This window comes from Papio anubis, chromosome 3, assembly GCF_008728515.1.
Source record: "Papio anubis isolate 15944 chromosome 3, Panubis1.0, whole genome shotgun sequence".
In the NCBI taxonomy this organism is placed as follows: Eukaryota; Metazoa; Chordata; class Mammalia; order Primates; family Cercopithecidae; genus Papio; species Papio anubis.
The window spans coordinates 181,987,467-182,010,642 of NC_044978.1; the positions used below are offsets into that span (position 1 = coordinate 181,987,467).

Below are 23,176 nucleotides of genomic sequence, written 5' to 3' on the forward strand. Positions count from 1 at the left end.
TTTAAATGGATAAGTTGTATGGCATATGAATTATATCTTCAAGAAGCAGTTATTTTAAAAACTTGGTGGAGTTAAAACAATGGTGGAGTTAAAACAATGAGGGAAATACTAGCTCCTTTATACCACCAGAAACTAATCTTGATAAATAAAATACTTCATCTTTCTTTAAGAGGAACTACAAGAGTCCTAAAGGAAAGATGGATTGGTTTGTAAAAATCATCTTGGAATAAACGTGTCCTTCCTACAGATAACACAAAGCTCAGAATCTAAGAAGGAAAATACTGATACATTTGTCTCTATGAAATATTAAAACCTCTGTATGAAAAAAAGACACTGTACACCAAAGGGAAAAAAGCAAAATTATAAATATATTCATATTGGATATAAAATGATAACTCCTTTTATATATAAACAGCTTTTATAAATGAATTAGAAAAGAAAAAGGAGGCTGGGCGCGGTGGCTCATGCTTATAATCTCAGCACTTTGGGAGGAAGAGGCAGGCAGATTACCTGAGGTCAGGGGTTCGAGACCAGCCTGGCCAACATGGGGAAACCCCGTCTCTACTAAAAACACAAAAATTAGCCGGGCGTGGTGGTATGTGCCTGTAGTCCCAGCTACTCCGGAGGCTGAGGCAGGAGAACTGCTTGAACTGGGAGGTGGAAGCTGCAGTGAACTGAGACCTCGCCACTGCACTCTAGCCTGGAGTGCTGAGACTCTGTCTCCAAAAAAAAAAAAAAAAGAAAAGAAAAGAAAGAAAGAAAAGAGAAAGGAAAAATTGAAAAAATCCAATGGAAATGTTCTACCCCATCCATAAGAAACCATTTTTCAAATAACAGTTTAGTAAATATTAAAAATACTGATAACAACCAGTATTAGCAAAAGCATGGCAAAGAAAGCTTGCTACATACTGTTGGCAGAACGGTAAACTGATACAATCTTTTGGTGGGGGTGATTTAGCAACATCAAAAGTTTAAATGCATGTACCCTTTGAACTGAAAATTCTATCTTTAAAAAATACGGTTATGACTGCTCTATAGAGATGATTCTACATCTGACTTCTTAGGCTCATGTCAGGACCTGTAGCTAACTCTCATTCTTTACAGTTGCAGAGTATTCTGTTATACTGATATACTGTATTTTTATTTGACTAATCCTTTCCTGAAGATCAATAGAAACTTTTCTTGTCTTTTTTCTTTCTTTCCCTCTTTTTTTTCCCCTCCTCGAGACAGGTCTCACTATGTTGCCCAGGTTGGACTCAACCTCTTGGGCTCAAGGGATCCTCCTGCCTCAGTCTCCCAAGTAGCTGCGACTACAGGTATTTGCCACCATGCCTGGCCCAATATTTTTTAAAAACATGCATAGAAAACTGTCTGGAAGGCTACTAAACAATACTTAACAGTGTTTCTTCTGGAGACAATAATCGACTGGGTCGTGGGAAGAGGAATTTTTACTTTTTCTTCAGTTATGCATAGAACAATGAGTATACGTATTACTTTTTTTTTTTTTTTTTTTTTTGAGACGGAGTCTCGCTCTGTTGCCCGGGCTGGAGTGCAGTGGCTGGATCTCAGCTCACTGCAAGCTCCGCCTCCTGGGTTCCCGCCGTTCTCCTGCCTCAGCCTCCCGAGTAGCTGGGACTACAGGTGCCCGCCACCTCGCCCAGCTAATTTTTTTCTATTTTTTTAGTAGAGACGGGGTTTCACCGTGTTAGCCAGGATGGTCTCGATCTCCTGACCTCGTGATCCACCCGTCTCGGCCTCCCAAAGTGCTGGGATTACAGGCTTGAGCCACTGTGCCCGGCCACACGTATTACTTTTAAAAAATGTTTTTAATGTGGGCCAGGCACAGTGGCTCAGGCCTGTAATTCCAGTACTTTGGGAGGCCGGTGGGGGCAGATTGCTTGAGCTCAGGAGTTTAAGACCAGTCTGGGCAACATGGTGAGACCCTACCTCTCCAAAAAAAAAAAAAAAAAAGTTCTTAATGAAAAAAACCAACAGCCAACTTTATAACTGCAGATCAGAAAATCTAAAGGTTTGTTTTTCTTTCCTGAGAGGAGTAATGAAGATATAAGGAGAATTTATCATAAAACGTTTGAAACAAATACGGAATAACGTATTCCGTATTTGTTTTCAATATTCTCAAGAAAGAATAACATCTAACGGATGGTATAACGCCAGATGTGTCATTCAGGCATAAGTAGGCACTATTTACTCACCAATGGAATGTCTGAGCTCACTGCACTGGCTGACAGGAGGCAGCGTCAGTATCTCCCTCCATTTTTTACTACGGCCACTTTTTTTACCATATCCTCCTGAATTTGGGAGAAAAAGGCAATTTTTTTTTAAGTCAGAAATATCTAAGTATAACAACTACTTCCACTAACACATCTTATCATTTCTGTTTGAGCGGTTTGGGTACCTATGATGAGTAAAAATACATGCTTATAATGATTTGTCTTATCTGGAAAGCTGCTTGATGAAGTATAAAATTCCCAGGTGATGCAATTTGTCACTGGGTCTGCCATTTAGAAGCCACAGTGAGCCTCAGTTTCCAAATATGTAAACTAGATCTAACATGACATATTGCTCAGGGTTGCTTACAAATATTTATCAAAGAAATATTTACTGAGCATCTACTATGTACCAAACACCTTCAAAGCACTGGGAATATGACAATAAAAAAGACCAAGTCCCTCCCTCACATTCTTAGCGAGCGAGTGATATGGTTTGGCTCTGTGTCCCCACCCAAATCTCATCTCAAATTATAATATCCACATGTCGAGGGAGGGACCTGGTGGGAGTCCTGTGATTGGATTGTGGGGACGGATTCCCCATGCTGTTCCCGTGATAATGAGGGAGATATCACCAGATCTGATGGTTTTAAAAGTGGCAGTTTCCCCTGTGCTCTCTCTCTCCTGCCACCATGTAAGACATGCCTTGCTTCCCCTTTGCTTTCTACCATGACTGTAAGTTTCCTGGGGCCTCTCCAGCCATGCAGAACTATGAGTCAATTAAACCTCTTTGGTTTATAAATTACTACCTGAGGGTAGTATCTTCAGAGCAGTGTGAAAATGGACTAATGCAGGGAGAGAGATGCACACATCAGTTAATAAGAGATCAGAAAAAAATAGCTAATCGTATAGTGATAAATACGAAATGAAATCAAGCAGGGTAAAGGTGGAAGGTGCTGTTTTAACTAAGGTAGGATCAGAGAAGACCTCTCTACCAGGGTCACATTTAGGCAGAGGCCTGAAGGATGTGAGGGACAGAGTCTTGGCAAGTGCTGGGAGAAGAGCATCCCATGGCGAAACAAGAATGGTGGAAAAAGCTACACTATAATACTCCAGAAAGATCTTTTAAACAAGCACCATTTTTTTCTTTAATGTAACTCAGAGAAATGAGCATCTTCAATCTCAAGCCTTCCGGGCAGCTAAAATTTTACTAAATTTTATCCAGGAGAACATAATGGCTTAGGCTGGGTGACTAAGATTCCATGACCATTTGGAATAATTGGGAAACCAGGGAGAAAGTCACGTTTCCTTGGGAGACGATGAGCTCTGTCTTAAATGCGGTGAGTGTGGAAAATTGTAAGAGACAGACATTTGGAAGATGGGTAGACTGGGATGAGCTCAGAAGAGGCTCAGCTAGAGATACAGACTTGATATCTCCAAAAAAGATAACCATCAAAGATGCAAAAGCTTCTTCCTCAGCCTTAGTTTTGCTCTTCTACTCCCCCGACTCAATATCTCAACTGAGATCATGAGCTCTGGACTCATGTCCCACACCACAAGATGTCCAGAGCACCTGGCGTTCAACATGTTCACCTTAGACTCATTATCTTCCCCCTCAGATCGAGTCCACATTTTTTCTTTTTGTTAATATTTATTTAATAAACATGTCACAACCACCTGCCAATGCCAGAGAATATGCTAAGTGCTGCATCAGTGACAGCCATGTCCCATGTCACTGAAGGGTGGGGAAAGGGGAACCTGTTCCTCCTGTCCCTTCACAGAGAACACAGAAACTCATTCCAGAGAAGCAGTAGGCACTGAAAAACGGCTATCATCTTTGGTTATGGGTTATTTTTTTCAGGGCTATTGCTGGTTCTCCCTTCAGTTGAAGTAAGAACTGTTCTTTGGGATACGCCATTTTTATCTGACCTCTTAAAGGAGTACAGAGCTGAGCTGTCACTTGCCTGATGCAGTATTTTGCCCTCTAGATTCCACAAGTGGACAACAAGCATGATCTACAAGTGCTCCGAGACATGGCTTACGTCTTCAGTGGTGCTTCTGTGCCCAAGCTGCTGAATCATTGAGCAGAGAATAAGTCCCTCTTGGTCGTATTCATATTTCACTATCTCTGCTTTCTCTGGGTCCCTGGACTCTTCCAACTTTATACTACTCAAGTAACTAGCAAGAAACATGGCAGCCTGGCTGCTATGTCCTTCCTTTCCTAAGCCTGACACTGTCTGTAGGTTTAGAACCAGTGCTTCCACCTTCTCAGGAGCCAAGCAGCAAGGCAGGCAGGGCCTGGATGAGGTGGTGCTGGCAGCAGTAGCCAGTGCCAGTGTGACCCAGGAACAGGTGGGAGCCCCATCCCCTTTCAGGTTGGTGGGGTGGGAGCCCCACACTACTGGAAGCAGCTGCAGCCACCCAGCCACAGCTGCTGACCTAGGTATCCCTGTGCTCTCAGGGGCCCAGGAAGCTCCCCTGCTCCCACAGGCCCGGAAGTGCCTGTTCCCACTGACTGGCCTCTCACTGCTCCTGGCACCTACTCTGATTTTGGATCAAAGTTGTGGCTGAGCCCAGGCACTGTCACGACCCAGCCAGGTGTGTGCACGGTAGGGGTGGTGCTGACACACCAGCCACCTGCCGCCTCAGCCCCCTCCAGACTTTGGACACCAATGAGCATGGCAGAGAGGCCAAGGCGTGGCTTAGTTCAGCTCAAGGCAGGTCTGCAGGCACCCCTTGGCACAAACAGCCTGGGCACCGTGAACAAGGGCAGGAAGCAGACAGGCTCCTGGGTGGAAAGGGGCAGGGTCCCCAGTGAAACCTCACTTTCAAGCCAGGGATAGACTGAAGCCTGAGGGCTGGGCTGCCAGTTCTGCAGACTGGAGTGAGAACTTACGGTGGTTTTTCTGGGCCCGCCCATGGACGAATCAGCATGCACTTCCTCCCCTCTGAAGCTCATAAAAACTCCCAACTCAGCCAGACTCAGGCAGAAAACAGGACAACCTGCCTGCAGAGAGGTGCTACACACTGTGGGTCTCCTCTCTACTGAGGGCTGTACACTCATCAGGACGACCTGCCTGCAGATAGGAGCTACCCACTCCAGGTCTCCTCTCCTCTGAGGGCCGCACAGATGATGGGATGATCAGCCCGCAGAAAGGAGCTACCCATTTTGGGTCTCCTGAGAGCTGTACTGTCATCTGTCACTCAGCAAAGCACCTCTTCTCCTTGCTTGCCCTCCAGTTGTCTGTGTACCTCATTCTTCCTGGACATGGGACAAGAACTTGGGACCCACTGAATGGCAGGACTGAAAGAGCTGTAACACAAACAGGCTGAAGCACACCCCCCAACTCACCACGTTGTGGGTGATGAGGAGAGTAGAGAGAAGAGTTGCGGCCCCTTGGGGAGCCCAGATTTAGGAGCTCCCCAAGCCAAAGCTGTGACACCCTCTTTGAAGCTCTGTGGTTGCTGGAGCCTCCAAGCTTCTGGCCGTCACCATGTTCCCTGGTGCCCACAGTGGAAGCTGCTTGCAGTATGCTTGGTCTAGCCACAGCCACAGCAGGTAGCCAGGGCCCGCGCTGGTGCCTGGAGCTGCCCACCCTGCCATAGTTGGCATGCCTGGCTGTGCCCAGTGGCTGGACCCTGCACTCATTTGCTCATGCAACCCTTGCTGCTCTGCACCTGGCTTGCCCTTGGCAGGCATGGGATCTGGACCAGTAGTGAAAGACAAGCACAGCCTGCCAGGCCAAGTGGGTGGAAGGAGCCCAGTGGGCCCAAGCAAAACTCAGGCAAAGCTGCCACTGGCCACAGAAGTTTCCAGCTGGTGAAGTGACACCCTGAGGATCCTGTGACAGTGGCACAGCCGCTCAGCCCCAGTGGGTTTGTGTTCATGGGTGTGTGGCACTGATGGTGGGGTAGGGTGGCAACAAGAGGTAGGCTGGATGCATCACCCAGGACTAGCATGTCAGGCAAGAGGTGAGCTGTTCTGCTCCTCACAGATGGGCCCAAGGAAGACAAGGCTTCCCATGAGTCCCTGTGCCTCATCTTGGTGGGGTTCTGGGGTATTTGCACATGGAGATCTCAGCATCTAGTAGGCTTGCTGTGGAGATTAAATAGGGTAACTTGTATAGACAGCTACCAGGCCCATGAGAAGGGTTCAGTGTTCCTTCCCTTCCCCTTTAGGGTACGGTTTTCTACATCCACAGAAGATTCCCACTGAAGACTGGTTCCCAGGTTCCCTTCTTGGATGAAGAGGGAAACAAGTCAAGGTGTTAGGCTTTCCTCTTCATCCTGGCTGCTGCCACCCTCAGCCAGCTCCAGGCAGTGAAGGCTCCAGGGAGGCTGGGTGGCCATGGCAGCCCCAGTCATCTTTCCATACTGTGAATCCTGGCTAACAAACTATTTATTCAGAAGACATCTGCTGTCCCTGTCCTGTGTGCCAGGCACTGGAGGGTCAGGCAGCTGGTCATAACAGGATGAAAGCGCTCTTGTCAGACCCAAACAAACTTGGAGCAGGGAAGGCACAAAAAAGGGCTCTTGCTTGCATGTCTGAGATAAGAACCATCAGGAGGAGTTTCTAAAATAACCCCACAAGAAATTCTTTCACATCCTTCATGCATCTCATGCTTTTCATGACCTACATTTGGCACATATGCAGATATTTCTGAGACCAGGTTTACCACTAGACTGGTTTTTTTTTCTTTCTTGAGATAGAGTCTTGCTCTGTCACCCAGGCTAGAATGCAGAATGCAAGGCTCACTGCAGCCTTGACTTCCTGGACTCAAGAGATCCAGCTACCTCAGCCTCCTCAGCAGCTGGGACCACAAGCATGCACTACCACACATGGCTATATATTGGTTTTTTTGGCTGGGTGGGGGACAGAGTTTCACTGTTGTTGCCCAGGCTGGAGTGTAATGGTGTGATCTTGGCTCACCACAACCTCCGCCTACTGGGTTCAAGCGATTCTCTTGGCTCAGCCTCCTGAGTAGCTGGGATTACAGGCATGTGGCACCATGGCTGGCTAATTTTGTATTTTTAGTGGAGACAGGGTTTCTCCATGTTGGTCAGGCTGGTCTCGAACTCCAGACCTCGGGTGATTTACCTGCCTCGGCCTCCCAAAGTGCTAGGATTACAGGCGTGAGCCACCGTGCCTGGCCTAATTTGTGTATTTTTAGTAGAGACGGGGTTTCACCATGTTGGCCAGACTGGTCTCGAACTCCTGACCTCAGGTGATCTGCCTGCCTCGGCCTCCCAAAGTGCTGGGATTACAGGCATGAGCCACTGTGCCTGGCCACACATGGCTATTTTTTCAAAAAGCTTTTGTAGAGAAGAGATCTTGCCATGTTGCCCAAGCTGGTCTCAGACCCCTGGGCCCAAGCGACCCTCCTGCCTCAGCTTCCCAAACTGCTGGGATTACAAGCATGAGCCACCTTGCCTGGCCTGGTCTGGACATTTTTAGGACTGTAGCAATTGAGATAAGATGCTCTTGAAAGAACACCTGCCCCATAGCGGCATCTCCACCACAGAACTGATGCCAAATTCCAGGACCTGGAACCAGTCCTGCCCCATAGCGGCATCTCCACCACAGAACTGATGCTAACTGCAATCTTGAGCCCCTGGAACCAGTGAACTCTGTTTCCAAGCAGGTTATGTGAACCTCTCCCTGTTTGCCAAATAAAAGCTTCCTCTTCCTTTCCCCTTTTCGGGTGCACCTGTGGCTTGCCATGGCTGTGCATCCCAAATTATAATCCTCTTTGTTACTCCCTAATACATTCATTAAATTTGGAGATATTTTTCTCTGATATCTTTTTTTAGATTGACAATAGAATCGATTAGCTCAATTATAGAATCCTATCAGACCAAGTTTTTAAAAGATTCTTAAAAACTTAGCATATTATCAATTAGCTTAATGTGTGAAGCCACAGTCTATGAGATAACCAAGAACCAAAGAGCTTTTCTACATAAAGGTAATTTTAAAGATGAAAGTTTTTTCCCCCTTTTTCTTCCCACTCAATGTGGATCTTTAGGATAGATTAATACAGCAACTGACTTTTAGGAATTTCTATAAAACCTAGTTTATTCTCAATTTCAGCTGTAAAAAAGAAGGAAAATATTTTATTGTCAAAAGAGATATAGTCAGGACACCAAAGGTTCATGTTACAAAAGAAAAAATAGGCAAAGTGAATTTCATAGCTCATGGAATGGGGGAAAATATCTGCACATTATATATCTGATAAGGGATTAGTAATCAGAATACATAGTGAACTCCTAATACTGCTGTTGGGAAGTGGCGGCCCAACGAGGGACTACATTTCCCAGTCCCCTGCGGGGAGGGGGGCCACGTGACTGCGATCTGCACAACAGAATGTGGACAGAAGTGTTTATGCCACTTCCACGACTGGCCTGGAAGAATCTGCCACACGGTTCTCCGTGTTCTCACTTCTTTGTTTGGTAGATGGACCGAGATCCACAGGAGGATCTTGGGAGCCATGTGTTGATGACCCAGAACTTCCGCCAGCCTGGAACCCTGAATGACTGCACGAAGCATAGTCCACTCACCCACTCCCTCTCTGACCACCCTCAACATGGCTTTTACGGACATGAAAAATAAATTATATTCTTACTTTTTCACAAACAAGAGAGATTTTAAGGTTTATCTGTTACAGCAGCAAGTATTAGTTTCACTGATACAGATGTCAGTATCTTGAAGGGAAATGTTAACCTAAAAAAAACCTCAGGTAAACAGATGGTCTAGCAGTAGGCCTAGCAGCCGGAGCTCTGTGTTATTCAGTAGCAGCAACACATTTAGTACAGTGTTGTCTGTGATAACTCAAGAGTCAGAACACACAGACCAAGTGCTTAGAGAGCCCTACGCTCCAGCAAACAGGTCGAACAGCAGTAGTATGCGCTGTTACTCGTCATACCGAGGAAGGTATTTTGCTGGGGAAGGGAGCTCAAGCAAGAATTGCTGGCTTTGTAAGCAGCAATAAAAAAAAAAAAAAAGGGCAAACATTCCAGAAATTTGGGCCTTTAGAGAGTATGAAAGGCCACCTGTTCCTGGACTCCCAAACGTGGAAAATAAAACTGGAAAAGGCTTTGAAAGACAAAAGCACATAGAAACTCAGCTCTGTGCAACAAGCAAATCAGGGGTGTGGTTTTCCCACCCAAACTGCTGCCTCAAGACAGCCCCCAATTAATCTGGGGAGAGTAGAGACTTGAAAGAAAGAAAATTCGGCCAGGTGTGGCGGCTCACGCCTGTCATCTCAGCACTCTGGGAGGCTGGGGCAGACCGATCACCTGAGGTTGGCAGTCCAGTCTGACTAACATGGAGGAACCCCGTCTCTAGTAAAAATACAAAATTAGCCGGACGTGGTGGCATGCGCCTGCAATCCCAGCTACTCGGGAGGCTGAGGTGGGAGAATTGCTTGAACCTGAGAAGCGGAGGTTGTGGTGAGCTGAGATCGTGCCATTGTACTACAGCCTGGGCATCAAGAGCAAAACTCAAAGGAAAGGAAGGGAAGGGAAAAAAGAAAATTCAAGTTTGAGAACGTATCTAGGAAAGAAGGGTGGGTGCAACTACTGGCACATGGAACTGGCCAGAAGCAAACAGATCGTCAAAGGATAAAATTACATCAAATTTCAAGTTGGAATCTAGTTGGCTTTTCTCTGCAATGCTAGAATTGGACAACACCTCTTTCTAAAAAACAGAATGCAGCCTGGGCAACATAGTGAGACCCCCATCTGTACAAAAAAAATTTAGACATGGTGGCGTGCACCTGTAGTCCCAGCTACTCAGGAAGCTGAGGTGGGAGGATCACTGGAGCCTAGGAGGTCAAGGCTGCAATGAGCCGTGACTGCGCCACTGCATTTCAGCCTGAGCAACAGACAAGAGCCTGTGAAAGAGAGGAAAAAAAAAAAAAAAGGAAGGGAAGGAGGGAGGCATGGAAAGAGAGAGAGAGAAAGAAAGAGAAAGAAAAAGAAAACAGAATGACTGTTTCAATGAGCTGAACAGAGGAGTTTGGTTTTATAGGCAGAAAAGGGCTGAAGCAAGCAGACACAGAAAACAAAAAGCAGACTAGTCCTTTCAAAGTTACTTCCCTTGCTCCTTGCCTCTTGCAAAGGTTAAAGCAGAGGGGACCTCCTTATCATGCTGGCTAAAATTGGCCTGTTTGGGGATTTGGCTACTACATCTCTCTCCTGATCTCTCAGAAGGTCAAACAACTTTCAGCATGGTGACATGGAACTTCAGCATGAGTGACTCCATTGTGGTTTGATTTGTTGGGCCTAGTATAGGAGCTTAGTACAAACCAATGGCCACCTATAAATTTAGCTTAACAAGATCAAAAGCCGACTATGTTTCTTTCTTTCTTTTTTTTTTTTTTTTTTTTTTTTTTTGAGACACAGTCTTGTTCTGTCACCCAGCTGGAGTGCAGTGGCGCAATCCTGGCTCACTGCAAGCTCTGCCTCCTGGATTCATGCCATTCTCCTGCCTCAGCCTCCCGAGTAGCTGGGACTACAGGTGCCCGCCACCATGCTTGGCTAATTTTTTGTAGTTTTAGTAGAGACAGGGTTTCATCGTGTTAGCCAGGATGGTCTTGATCTCCTGACCTCATGATCTGCCCGCCACGGCCTCCCAAAGTGCTGGAATTGCAGGTGTGAGCCACCGCACCAGGCCAAAGCCGACTATGTTTCTGAGAGAAGCATGGTGCTGAAGAACTTGGATCCAGGATGAAGACAGCCTTGAACTGCTTGAGCCTTAAAACAACCTTCAAACCCACAAACTCCAGTCAGCAGCAGTGGGTCTGCAAAGCTCTGCACTGCTTAAGAAACCTGTGGAGGTTTCATCTGTCTGTCCATCTTAGCTGGCTCAAGAAGGAAAATGTCTTGGGGGTGGAGCCATGGGACACAGTGAACACAGGTGAGGGCATAACTGGGCACTAATCAAGGAATGTTCCCCAACCCCACAGGGCCCTTTCGCTGATGGGCCCATGTCTACTGAGGGCACCCTGCTCTTCCTTTCCTAAAAGGGAATTTCTGCAATAGTCACCCTGCCTCTGCTCCCCCATGGTGTATTAGGTATGAGGAGGGAAAATCATTTGGTTCTTTATGTAGGCTGCTGAATCCTGAGGAGCCACGTCTAGCACTCATGGAGGAAACAGAGCAGAGGTCTTTCTGGTCTTTTTTTTTTTTTTTCCTGAGACAGAGTCTCACTCTCTCGCCAGGCTGGAGTGCAGTGGTGCGATCTCGGCTCACTGCAACCTCCGCCTCCCAGGTTTAAGCGATTCTCCTGCCTCAGCCTCCCGAGTAGCTGGGACTACAGGTGCATGCAACCATACCCAGCTAAATTTTGTATTTTTAGTAGAGATGGGGTTTCACCATGTTGGCCAGGATGGTCTCCATCTCCTGATCTCATGGTCTGTCTGCCTCAGCCTCTCAAAATGCTGGGATTACAGGCATGAGCCACCGCACCCGGCCTCATTCTGGTCTTTGAAGGGAGATTAGGATGCCTGTAAGGGAAGAAGGCTGTGCCTGGATATTTGGTGGCTAGAGGACAGACATGGCCCAGAGAGCCAACTGTCCTATGCTGACTCAAGATGCACTCTTGAGTCGTTGCCAGGAAGTGGCTGCCCAGCTAGTACTTCTGTGGCTCTGCCCCCTTTGCAGTTAAAAGTGGCCATGTGACAGAGCAATGTACAAAACGGGTGTACCGCTCGGGTGACAGGTGCACCAAAATCTCAGAAACCACCACTAAAGAACTTTTCCATGCAAACAAAACACCACCTGTTTCTCCAAAACTATTGGAATAAAAAACAGCCAAAAATGGGTGTACCCACTTCCAGGGCTGGACCATAAAGCCCTCCTGTCTGATCCCCCACGTTACCTGAGCCAAGTACTTTCCTCCATGACTGTCAGCTTCTCAGGAGAGATTTATCTGTTTTTATTCATCCCTGTATATCCCTAGAGCCAAGCTTAGTGCCTGGCACACAATAAATCATTTTTGAATGAAAGTGAAGTAACTGGCGCCGTCGTCAAGATAGTATAAAGAGGGCACTGAGATATAAAGCCAGGTCTGGCTGGCTCCAAAGCCTGGCTGGCTCCAAAGCCCATGATCTTAACTGCTATTCATACATTCATTCATTCAACAAGTATTTACTGAGCATCTAATGTGTGCCAGGCACTGTTCTAGGCACGAAAAATACAGCAGTGAACAAAGCAAATAAAACTTCCTCCTCTTACGAAGCTTACATTTTAGGGAGAAAGCCCAACGAACAAAGTACAAGTAAAATACATACTATATGAGATAATAAGAAGTGCTGTGGAGAAAAATAAAGAGTAAATGACAGCTGGGTGTGGTGGTGTGCGTCTATAATCTCAGCTACAGGGGAGGCTTAGGTGGGCTTGCTTGAGCCCAGGAGTTCGAGCTGAGCAACATAGCGAGACCCTGTCTCCAAGAAAAAAAGAGTGAATGAGGGAAGGAGTAGTGGCCAGGAAATTCCTGAGGTGAGAGAATAAGCCCTGTAAGAAAAATTCTCAAGGGACAGAGGAAACCGTGTGGAGGCAGTGAGAGAGGGTGGATGAGGTTGGGGCAGTGGTCTTAAGTCCACTGCAGGGACTATGGCTTTCACTCTGAGTTGTCTGGGAAGCCATGAAGAGAGTTCAGAGGAGCGGCTGACACAATCTGGCTTAAATTTTAATAAGGCCACTCTGGCTGCTGTGCTGAGAACAGGGAAAAGGCAGAAGCTGGCCACAGTGTTCCAGGTGAGATGCTGACAGCTTGAGCCAAGTGATAGTAGTGAAGGTGAGAAAAGGTCGGATTCTGCTGCGTTTTGAGGTGAGGGCTGAACACTCTGCCCAAGGATTGAGTGTGGGGGTGTGAGGAAGTCAAGTGCAGCTACATGAGCATTAACTGAGGTGCAGATGGAAACATCGGGGTGCTGGGGTTGAGTATTCAGGGCCTGGTGCAGGCTCTTTCTGGTACCAGTGACGCTTCCACACAGTGATGTCAGGTAGGCAGGAGCACAGTGAGCTGCAAGTTGAGTGGAGAGGCCCAGCCTGCAGGCATGAACTGGAGAGACAGGAGCCTGTTTCAAACCATAGTACTGCAAGATCACAAGGGAGCAAGTGTGGATAGAGAAAGCGAGAGGCTCCTGAACAAAGACGGGGGGCATTTGCTATTAAAAGGCCTAGAAGATAAGGGGGACCAGCCAAGCCATCTGAGCAAGCAGTGGAACAGGAAAGGTGATGATGCAGAACAAGCTCACGGAAGAAAGCATGGCACACTACACCAGCGCAGCCCACGGGGGCAGAAAGACAAGGACCAAGAACTGATCCCTGAGACGTGGCAAGGGTGGCTTTGGTGAGGTGGTGGAAGTGAGAACTCAGCACCTAGCACCTAACTGACCCCACACTTGTTTGAAGAGTAAATAACACGGCCAGCACTTTGTGAGGTCGAAGTGGGCAGATCACTTAGGTTCAGGAGTTTAAGACCACCCTGGGCAACATGGTGAAACCCTATCCCTACAAAAAATACAAATATTAGCTGGGGATGGCGGTGGGCACCTGTAGTCTTAGCTACTTGGGAGGCTGAGGCAGGAGAATTGCTTGAACCCAGGAGGTGGAGATTGCAGAGAGCCGAGATTGCACTGCTGCACTCCAGCCTGGGCGACAGAGTGAGGACCTGTCTTAAATTTTTTTTTAAAGAGTAAATAACAAACACACACAGCAGTGCACACACTGTGCACCTCTAAACACCTCACCCCCGCCCCCCCCCCACATATGACTAGACCTGGTAGGGCATGGAGCACACACTACAGCTACAAGAGGTCCCCTGGCTTGGTCTAAGAGACAGACTGTCACAGGTTAAAGAGAAGAGAGAAGAAGGGGGCCCTCCCCGCAGGTTTGGGGCACACGTGCTGGTGAATGCTAGCAGCCAATCTACCCCTCATTCAGCTGTCCTCAGTTCCAAAAGTCTCCACTGCACAGCACAGCGCTCTGGTTCCATGCCCCCGCTGTTTGGCCCGGGCCGGTCACACTCACAGGTGGGCCGGCTACACTGTCAATGCTACGTAAAGACAAGCAGGCCAGAAGGTGAAGAACCAGGCAAGAACAGGCAGAGCACAATGAGTCGTGGGGCCATGGCGAGGTCAACGGTGGTCAGCAGGGCCACAGGCATTTCAAAGGAGGACCATCCACAGACACTAAAGTCTGGGCAGCATACTGGGTTGAAAACTGGCAGAGGATTCCTCTAAGTTTTTGAGGTCCCCAAAAGCAGGCAGTAAAGTGGGGCCACAGTGTTTGAAGGCCCAAGGATCCCCTCTACGGGCTGCCTTCATCTGTTTCAAAGGTACTTGTTACAGGCTGAATTCATCCCGCCTTAAAGAACGTATGTTAGAGTTCTATTCCCCAATTAGCTCCTAACCCTCAGAAAGTGATCTTATTTGGAGATAGGGTCTTTATAGAGATAATTAAGTTAAAATAAGGTCATCAGGGTGGGCCCTAATCCAACATGATTGGTATCCTTATAAAAATGGAAAATTGGACACAGAGACGCCCACAGAGGGCACGCCACGTGACGATGAAGACAGATCAGAATGATGCACCTCCAAGCCAGGGGACACCAGAGACTGCCAGCGAGCCAGCAGAGGCTGGGAGAGAGGCCTGCGACAGATTCTTCCTCACAGCCCACAGAAGGAACCAGCTCCGCTCACAACTCGATCTTGCACTCTGGCCTCCAAGACTGTGAGACAACAAACGTCTGTTGCTGGAGACATCAGGTTTGTATCACTTTGTCACACAGCCCTAGCAAACTCACACAATACCATCCTCTGCCTTTCTTCTTCCTGCTATTCCTGCCAAGTTTCTTTTCCTTGCATTTTTGGGCCACTTCTGCTTCAGATGCAGGCATGCCTAGCTTGCTCATTTCCTCATCCTTATTCATTCATTCATCCAACCATCAGCTATTTATTGAGTACCTACTATAGGCCACAACATTACGCAAATGACCTCAGAGAAGCATTTAAAGGGCTTCATGAGGTGCTGACAGTCCCCTGGCCGATGACTGACGCAAGCAAAGCTGGGCAAAAGGTGCGGAAACAAGCATGAAGAACCACACAGATTATTTTGTTTGAGGTAAAGGTAGCAAAGCACAAAAATGTAATATGAGACTATTAATTTGTATTTTGGAAGTAATTTACATATCAATTAACCACATATTTACTGGAGACTGAATATTGTTACCAAATTAGTCTTTATAACCATGACATAAATGTCAATAATGGACTTTGCACACATACATACAAAATACCGTAAATGTTTCTGTTAAAAAGTACCTCAAGAAGCCCTAATTCTAGAGTTTTTTTCGGGAGCTTTAATAAAGCCAAAATGATTTTCATTGTATAATTTTTCTTTAAGGTAACTATTGCCTAATTTTGGTCAAAATATAAAGCTCAAGAACATTTTTTTTTTTTTTTGAGACGGAGTCTTACTCTGTCGCCAGGCTGGAGTGCAGTGGCACGATCTCAGCACACTGCAACCTCCACCTCCCAGGTTCAAGTGATTCTCCCGCCTCAGCCTCCCAAGTAGCTGGGACTACAGGTGCACGCCACCACGCCCGGCTAACTTTTGTATTTTTAGTAGAGACGGAGTTTCATCATGTTGGCCAGGATGGTCTTGATATCTGGACCTCGTGATCCACCCGCCTTGGCCTCCCAAAGTGCTAGGATTACAGGCATGAGCCACTGTGCCTGGCCAAGAATATTCTTTTATGTATCAGTTGTACAGATATTTTTGGTCCTAAAGTAGCATAAAGCCACTAAACCCAATATTTGGTTCACTGACCAAGAAATAAAAATCCTGATTTAAACCCATTATAGAAAAGTAGAAAAAATAAGAAAACCAAACTGACCTGGTTGCTAATAACCTGGCTGATTGATAGCATCCCAAATTAGCTGTACCACAATGATGGTAACAGACGGTAGACATTGTTATTTTGGGAGAATGGGGTAACCCTTTGTTGGCAGAGAAATAATTTGGCTGACTACTACATAGATTACTTCAAATATCTGACAGATAAGAAGAAATACTTAGTTTATAACTCTTTCTAGAAAACTTGATCTTACATACTGTTTTTTTTTTTTTTTTTTTTGGGACGGAGTCTCGCTCTGTCGCCCAGGCTGGAGTGCAGTGGCCGGATCTCAGCTCACTGCAAGCTCCGCCTCCCGGGTTTACGCCCTTCTCCTGCCTCAGCCTCCCGAGTAGCTGGGACTACAGGCGCCCGCCACCTCGCCCGGCTAGTTTTTTGTATTTTTTAGTAGAGACGGGGTTTCACCGTGTTAGCCAGGATGGTCTCGATCTCCTGACCTAGTGATCCGCCTGTCTCGGCCTCCCAAAGTGCTGGGATTACAGGCTTGAGCCACCGCGCCCGGCCTTACATACTGTTGAAAATTCTAATAGGCTGGGTATAGTGGTTCACCCTGTAATCCCAGCACTTTGGGAGGCTGAAGTGGGAGGGTAGGATCACTTGAGTCCAGGGGTTCCAGACTAGCCTGGGCAACACCGTGAGACCCAGCTCTACAAAAAACACAAAATTAGCTGGGCATGGCAGCACATACCTGTGGTCCCAGCCACTTGGGAGTCTGAGACAGGAGCATTGCTTGGCCCCTGAGTTCAAGGCTTCGAAGCTTCAGTAACTATGACTGCCTCACCTGCACTCCAGTCTGGGCAACAGAGTGAGACCCTGTCTTTAAAAAAGAAAATTGGCTGGGCACCGTGGCTCATGCCTGTAAATCCCAGCATTACGAGAGGCTGAAGCGGGTGGATCACCTGAGGCTGGGAGTTCGAGATCAGCCTGACCAACAGGGAGATACAAAAAAATACAAAATTAGCCAGGCATAGTAGTACATGCCTGTAATCCCAGCTATTTGGGAGGCTGAGGCAGGAGAATCACTTGAACCCAGGAGGCAGAGGTTGTGGTGAGCCGAGATTGTGCCATTGCACTCCAGCCTTGGCAACAAGAGCGACACTCCGTCTAAAAAAAGAAAGAAAAGAAAAGAAAAGAAAATTTGGCCAGGTACAGTGGCTCACACCTGGAATCCCAACACTTTGGGAGGCCAAGGCAGGTGGATCATTTGAGGTCAGGAGTTTGAGACTAGAAAAAGAGCATTCTTTTAATTTCCTCAGCTGGGGAACTTCAAAGGCAACTTGGAGGATTCTCTGCAATCGCTCCTCTATCCTGTCTTCTACCTTTGGCATCTCTCTGATCTCCTCTTTCCTCTTTGTTCTCCTAGCTACCCCACTGGCCCTAGCGCATATGGCCGATGCCTGCTTACTATGCCACGTAAACAGGCCCTTGCAATGGCCCTTTGTTGGTTTCTTCTGCAGCCCCTCCCTTACTTCTCCCCTACGGTGTATGTCTTGCTGCGACTGTCAGTCTAGTTGCTTGGTTCCCCCCCAGCCACGGATGCATGGAGGGAGCCGGAGCCAAGCAAGCCAATTGGTGCTGTCTCCCAGGCTAAGAATCATGAAATTCACAGGCAAAATCAGATAAATAAAATAAAAAGATATCTGCTGTGTCACAGGAGTGACAGTTGAGACCCGATTATCAGTCAGTAGCTCCCTGTCTAAAACTATCTGAAACTGCAACTACCAGTGTCACCTGGGTGCTTCCTACCCCCGTCTCTGCTGTAATTTCCCTTGGCACTCACCACTTGCTAATATGCCACTTATTTATGTGTCTCAGGACTGCCTCCCCTATAAGAATGTGGTCTCCAGAATGGCAGGAATTTCTGAATATGTTGTTTATTGCTATAGGCACAGCACCTGGAACATTCTGAGCACACATCTGCCGAATGAATGAATGAATGAATGAATGAATGAATGAGTGGGTCTCGGCTCCTGTTCTTTCCACCCTGATTATTAGGTTCTTACTTTGATTCTTTGAGCTACCCAATATCTTCTCCATAAATTTCCTATTTGCTTAAGTTAGCAAAAGTTCTAGGGAGGAAGCCTCAGCAAGAGGCAGCATTAATAGTAACAGGTATATTAACCATGCTGCAGGTGTGAAAGACACTGCTAAATAACACCGCAGCCTGAAATCAGAACAGAATTGGAATACATAAGACCAAAACCCACATTAAATGCACGTATCACATATTCTTGTCTGCATTTGTGTTTTCAATTTCTCCAAGAGATAAGATGGTGTTTAAAGTCTCCTCAGAAGTATGATGTGACATAATTTAAGCTTATTTAAAACATAAAAGCTGTAAGTTGCTTAACAAACAATATTATACAGGGAAAAAAATCCTAAATTACAAAAAAAAAAACCAGACCGGGCACAGTGGCTCACGCCTGTAATCCCAGTACTTTTGGAGGCCGAGGCGGGTGGATCACCTGTGATCTGGAGTTCGAGACCGGCCTGACCAACATGGAGAAACCTGTCTCTACTAAAAATACAAAATTAGCCAGGCGTAATGGTGCATGCCTGTAATCCCAGCTACCTGGGAGACTGAGGCAGGAGAATTGCTTGAACCCGGGAGGCAGAGGTTGTGGTGAGCCAAGATTGCAAGATTGCGATTGCACCATTGCACTCCAGCCTGGGCAACAAGAGTGAAACAATGTCAAAAAAAAAAAATTGTTTTCATATGCATTAACAATATGATCTATAAACCTATGAATTACATCAAGGAAAAAAATAAAACAAAGCACCAACAAAAACCCAATATGGGCCAGGTGCAGTGGCTCACGCCTGTAATCCCAGAACTTTGGGAGGCTGAGGTGGGCGAAACACTTGAGGTCAGGAGTTCGAGACCAGCCTGACCAACATGGCAAAAACTTGTCTCTACTAAAAATACAAAAATTAGCCAGGCGTGGTGGTGCTTGCCTGTAGTCCCAGCTACTTGGGAGGCTGAGGCAGGAGAATCACTTGAACCCAGGAGGCAGAGGTTGCAGTGAGCTGAGATCGCACCACTGCACTCCAGCCTGGGCAACAGAGTGAGACTCTGTTTCAAAACAGAACGAAACAAAAAAGACCAACCCAATATAATCATTTCACACTTTCATCATGTCCCTGGCAGAGTGACACACAAACGCTTTCAGTGTAGCATCATCTGCCAACATTCCTGAAAGGAGAAAGGTTCTAACAATCTCTGTTTAGACCGTCTTAGTCTGTTCAAGCTGCTCTAACAAAATACTATAAACTGAGTAGCTTATAAATTGCAGAAATTTATTTCTCACAGTTCTGGAAGCTGAGAAGTTCAAGATCAAAACAGATTTGGTGTCTGGTGAGGGCCCAGTTTCTGATTCATAGCCAGCACCTTCTTTCGTGTCCTTCACATGGTGGAAGGAGTGAGGGATGTCTCTCCAGTTTCTTTTATAAAGGCACTAATACCATTCATGAGGGCTCCACTCTCATGACCCAATCACCTTCCAAAGGCCCCACCTCCTAATTCCATCACCTTTGTAGTGAAGATTTCAACATAAGAATTTTGGGGGAACACAAACATTCAGACCATAGCAAGCAAGGACCAGAGAGGGAGGGGGGATGGAGACTGACTGATTCTATTTGAAATAAATCCAGGAAAGGACTGGACTCACTAAAAATATTACATCAACATTGTACTTCTCAGGACCAGAATATAACTCTTGTGCTATGTTCATTCATTTCAAAGGTTAATTTTCTAGTACATGAGCCAGAGAAGTTCAACAAGGAGTTGTCTATGAAGTTATATGACCAAGAAGACACCTCCTAGTACATCCTGGGAGATACTTTAAAGTAACAAACCCAGTCATCAACTTGGGAAAAAGCCCTAAATTATAACCAACACTCAGCATGTCTGCATGTATTTCTAATATTATACATTCAACTTCTCTAACCATTAATCAAGCTGTACACGATGACTCTTTCTGACCACAGGAGCAAATACTCTCACTCGGTGGGGACAGACCTCACTACCACGGAGCTCACATGAGATATTTCAGGGAAAAAATTAAAATTTTCTTTTTTTTTTTTAATCCCAAGACAGAGTCTCGCTCTGCCACCCAGGCTGGAGTGCAGTGACACAATCTTGGCTCACTGCAAGCTCCACCTCCCGGGTTCACGCCATTCTCCTGCCTCAGCCTCCCGTGTAGCTGGGACTACAGGTGCCCGCCACCATGCCTGGCTAATTTTTGTATATTTAGTAGAGACGGGGTTTCACCTTGTTAGCCAGGATGGTCTTGATCTCCTGACCCCGTGATCCGCCCGCCTCAGCCTCCCGAAGTGCTGGGATTACAGTTGTGAGCCACCGCGCCTGGCCAAAACGTTCATTTTTCAAACTATCACTGTGGTCCCAGGCTTTGTGGCAGAATCTGGTTTTATATTATTTAGCATTTATAGAGCACTTACATTTACCTCATTATCTAATCTCTGCTGCATTATAAGGAAGGCGGCTTGGTACAATTCCTTTTTGTAAGTTACATGCAGATAGGTAGTGTAAAAAGAAAACTGGTTTAGCGTCAATCTGACTTCCACGAAGGATGATTCTCTTCCATGACCAATTTGGAGTTCAGAGTGAGGGACAAGAGGTACAGTCAAATGCTCCTCTGAAAATGGCTGCTGAGAACGCATACTGCTCTGGGACTCCCTGACTGTCTTAAGGGAAAAAGATTCCATTCTCTTCCCACCCATTCTCAGTTCTTCTATTCAAAATAGTGTGAGTTGGTGCACAAAAATACTGAGAAGATGAAGTCTTTGTTTCAGACTTTTTAAAAGAGATACATGGTCTTACTGTTTTGCCCAGGCTGGACTCTCCTGGGCCCAAGCAAGCCTTCCACCTCAGCTTCCAGAGTAGCTGGGACTACAAGCGTGGCCGCCACCTTTGGCTCCAGATTGTCCTTTAAGTATGCAGCGCTGGCTGGTGTCACATCTTCAGTCGGCATTTACCCTGTCCTGGAGCACAAAATCCAAGCAGAGCTGCTCCATCACACAAGGAAATAGAGGAAATCAGCAATTCCGTAAGAGTGACGGGGTGTGAAGAACTACTGTGGCTGGCATGGGGGGACTTGAGGTCCGAGGTTCTGTCACCAGCTCTCTTGAGAGGCAAGCAAGGGAGACATGAGGTCCAAGAGAGAGGATTGCGGGGGTCTCCCGCTGAAGGGTTGGACCAACTGATGCTTTTGTGGCAGGAGGCAGAGGACTAGAGAGACCAGGATGGGTGAAAACAGGAGAATATTTATTTTAAGGTGCGCATGGGCTCAGTGGATTCGCATCCAAAAAGTTGAGCCTTGAACAAAGACTGAGCAGGATTTGTATAAGCAAACTTACAGAAGCAAAACAAAGGCAGTTAATCATACAATGACAGGTCACGTAATCTATAGCATAACTGATGACTTGGCATAACTTGTGGCCTTGCATAGCTGGTGGCCTTGTAGCTGCCATGAAACAAAAAAACAAAAACTGGCTAAATACAGACATTCGTCCTTTTTTTTTTTTTTTTTTTTAACTTCACCCCTGCTCCGGAAGTGGGGTGTCTGGAGCCTATTCCTTTGGTTTTGACTTCTGGAACAGCGTTATCTTATAACTGTCCTTGAAGTGAGTTTGCTAAGAAAAAGAAAACGTTGTGTTTTTCTTTTTAACCCCTGCCTTGCCACATTCTGGGCCTTGGCTTTTACTTTTCTTGGAGTGAATGAATGCAGTACTTATTATTTTTAAATTTCTGCCTCACTTTAATAATGATAAAAGGTTGAATTTTTGCCAACTTGTCCATTTGTCACCATGTCGTGCTAAAGCACACTTGACACACCATAAAGCCTCAGATCAAACCTCAAAACCAAGCAGTTATGTTAAAAATAGCATTGCCCTACAATCACTATCTGAAGGTTCTCACCCAGAGTAGTTCCCAGGCTGCTCTTCTTTGTCCCCCTTAAGACCATAAAGACACCGTTCTTTTTTGGTGGGACAGGTTGTCCAACACGAGCAGGACACTGCCTGCCCCATCCTGAAGCAACACTGTCACCGAGGTCACACCGAGAGGACAGTACAAGGACACAGGGCAAGACTAAGAAGAGCAAAGTGCAGACTTCTCTCATCTGGGCCAGGAGATGCGAGCTCGGGACCTGGCCAAGGCAGCCTGACCACACTGCACAGACCCCGGCTCTGGCTCCGTGCAGATCTGGGTTCCCCCGATGGGAGGTGTTGGGGCTCTCCAGGGAAATCGGGGTTCTCCGGGGATGTCAGGTTCCTTCAGGGGGGCCAGGGTTCCCTGGGATTCGGGGTTCTCCGGGGGGTGTCGGGGGCGCCTGCCACACACCCACCTTGACGCGCTTTCAGCAGCAGCGAGTTGGCCATGATGTTCTCGAGCTCCATGTTCTGGCGCCGCCGCCGCCGCCGCCGCTGCCTCCGCCGCCGGCGGCGGATTCTGCGAGACCGATGAGACTGAGGAGGAAGAGACTGAGGAGGCGGAACAGGAGGAGACGCCGCCGCCCCCGCGCATAGCTCTCCCGGCGCCACCCACTCCTCGAGACCCGGACACGATCCCGGGGGCTGCCCCGCCGCCGCCGCCACCACTGCCACCAGGGGCGCCGCCTCCGCCGCCTCCACCGGCCCTCACCAGCAGGGGAGCGGTCGGGGCGACGGGAGGGGGCAGCCCGACCGCGGCGGGTCCCAGCTGTCACCGCTGCCGCGCTATCGCCCCGGTTCTTCTCGGCCCCATCACCCTCGCCTCGCACGCGCAGCTCCCGCCTCAGTGCCTGGTCCCCGGGCAGCCCCGAGTCAATGCCGTGGCCCACTTCGGACAGGGGCTCACTGGCAGGGGTGCCGCCGCGGCCGCCGCCCGCGACCCGCACCCGGGCGGGCTGGGTGCTAACGGCTTAGCTGAAGAGGCAGCGCCCCTCGCCGCTGCGCCCAGGGCACTACAGCTCCCAGAAGGCCCTGCGCCAAGAGTACACAGCGGGCCGCGGCGCGTGGCCTGCTGGGAGTT

At 47.5% G+C, this 23,176-nt stretch overlaps 1 protein-coding gene across 17 annotated transcripts in view; it reads right to left on the reverse strand.

Annotated features, from left to right (window-relative positions):
• The window catches only part of GRK4 (G protein-coupled receptor kinase 4), a 75,578-nt gene extending 52,471 nt beyond the window's left edge, over positions 1–23,107 (reverse strand). For 10 of the 17 annotated variants that reach the window (XM_009214188.4, XM_009213357.4, XM_009214718.4 and 7 more), the window contains exons 1-2: positions 20,987–21,244; positions 2,214–2,309 (exon numbers count right to left, since the gene is read on the reverse strand). In XM_009214188.4, the coding sequence (XP_009212452.1) occupies positions 2,214–2,309; positions 20,987–21,137 (247 nt within the window). In that variant the 5' untranslated portion in view covers positions 21,138–21,244. Of the gene's footprint in view, positions 1–2,213; positions 2,310–20,610; positions 21,977–22,511 lie in introns of those variants that run through there. The other 7 variants (XM_003890869.3, XM_003890868.3, XM_009215654.4 and 4 more) reach the window with 6 other exon arrangements.
• Between the last annotated feature and the right edge of the window lie 69 nt (positions 23,108–23,176).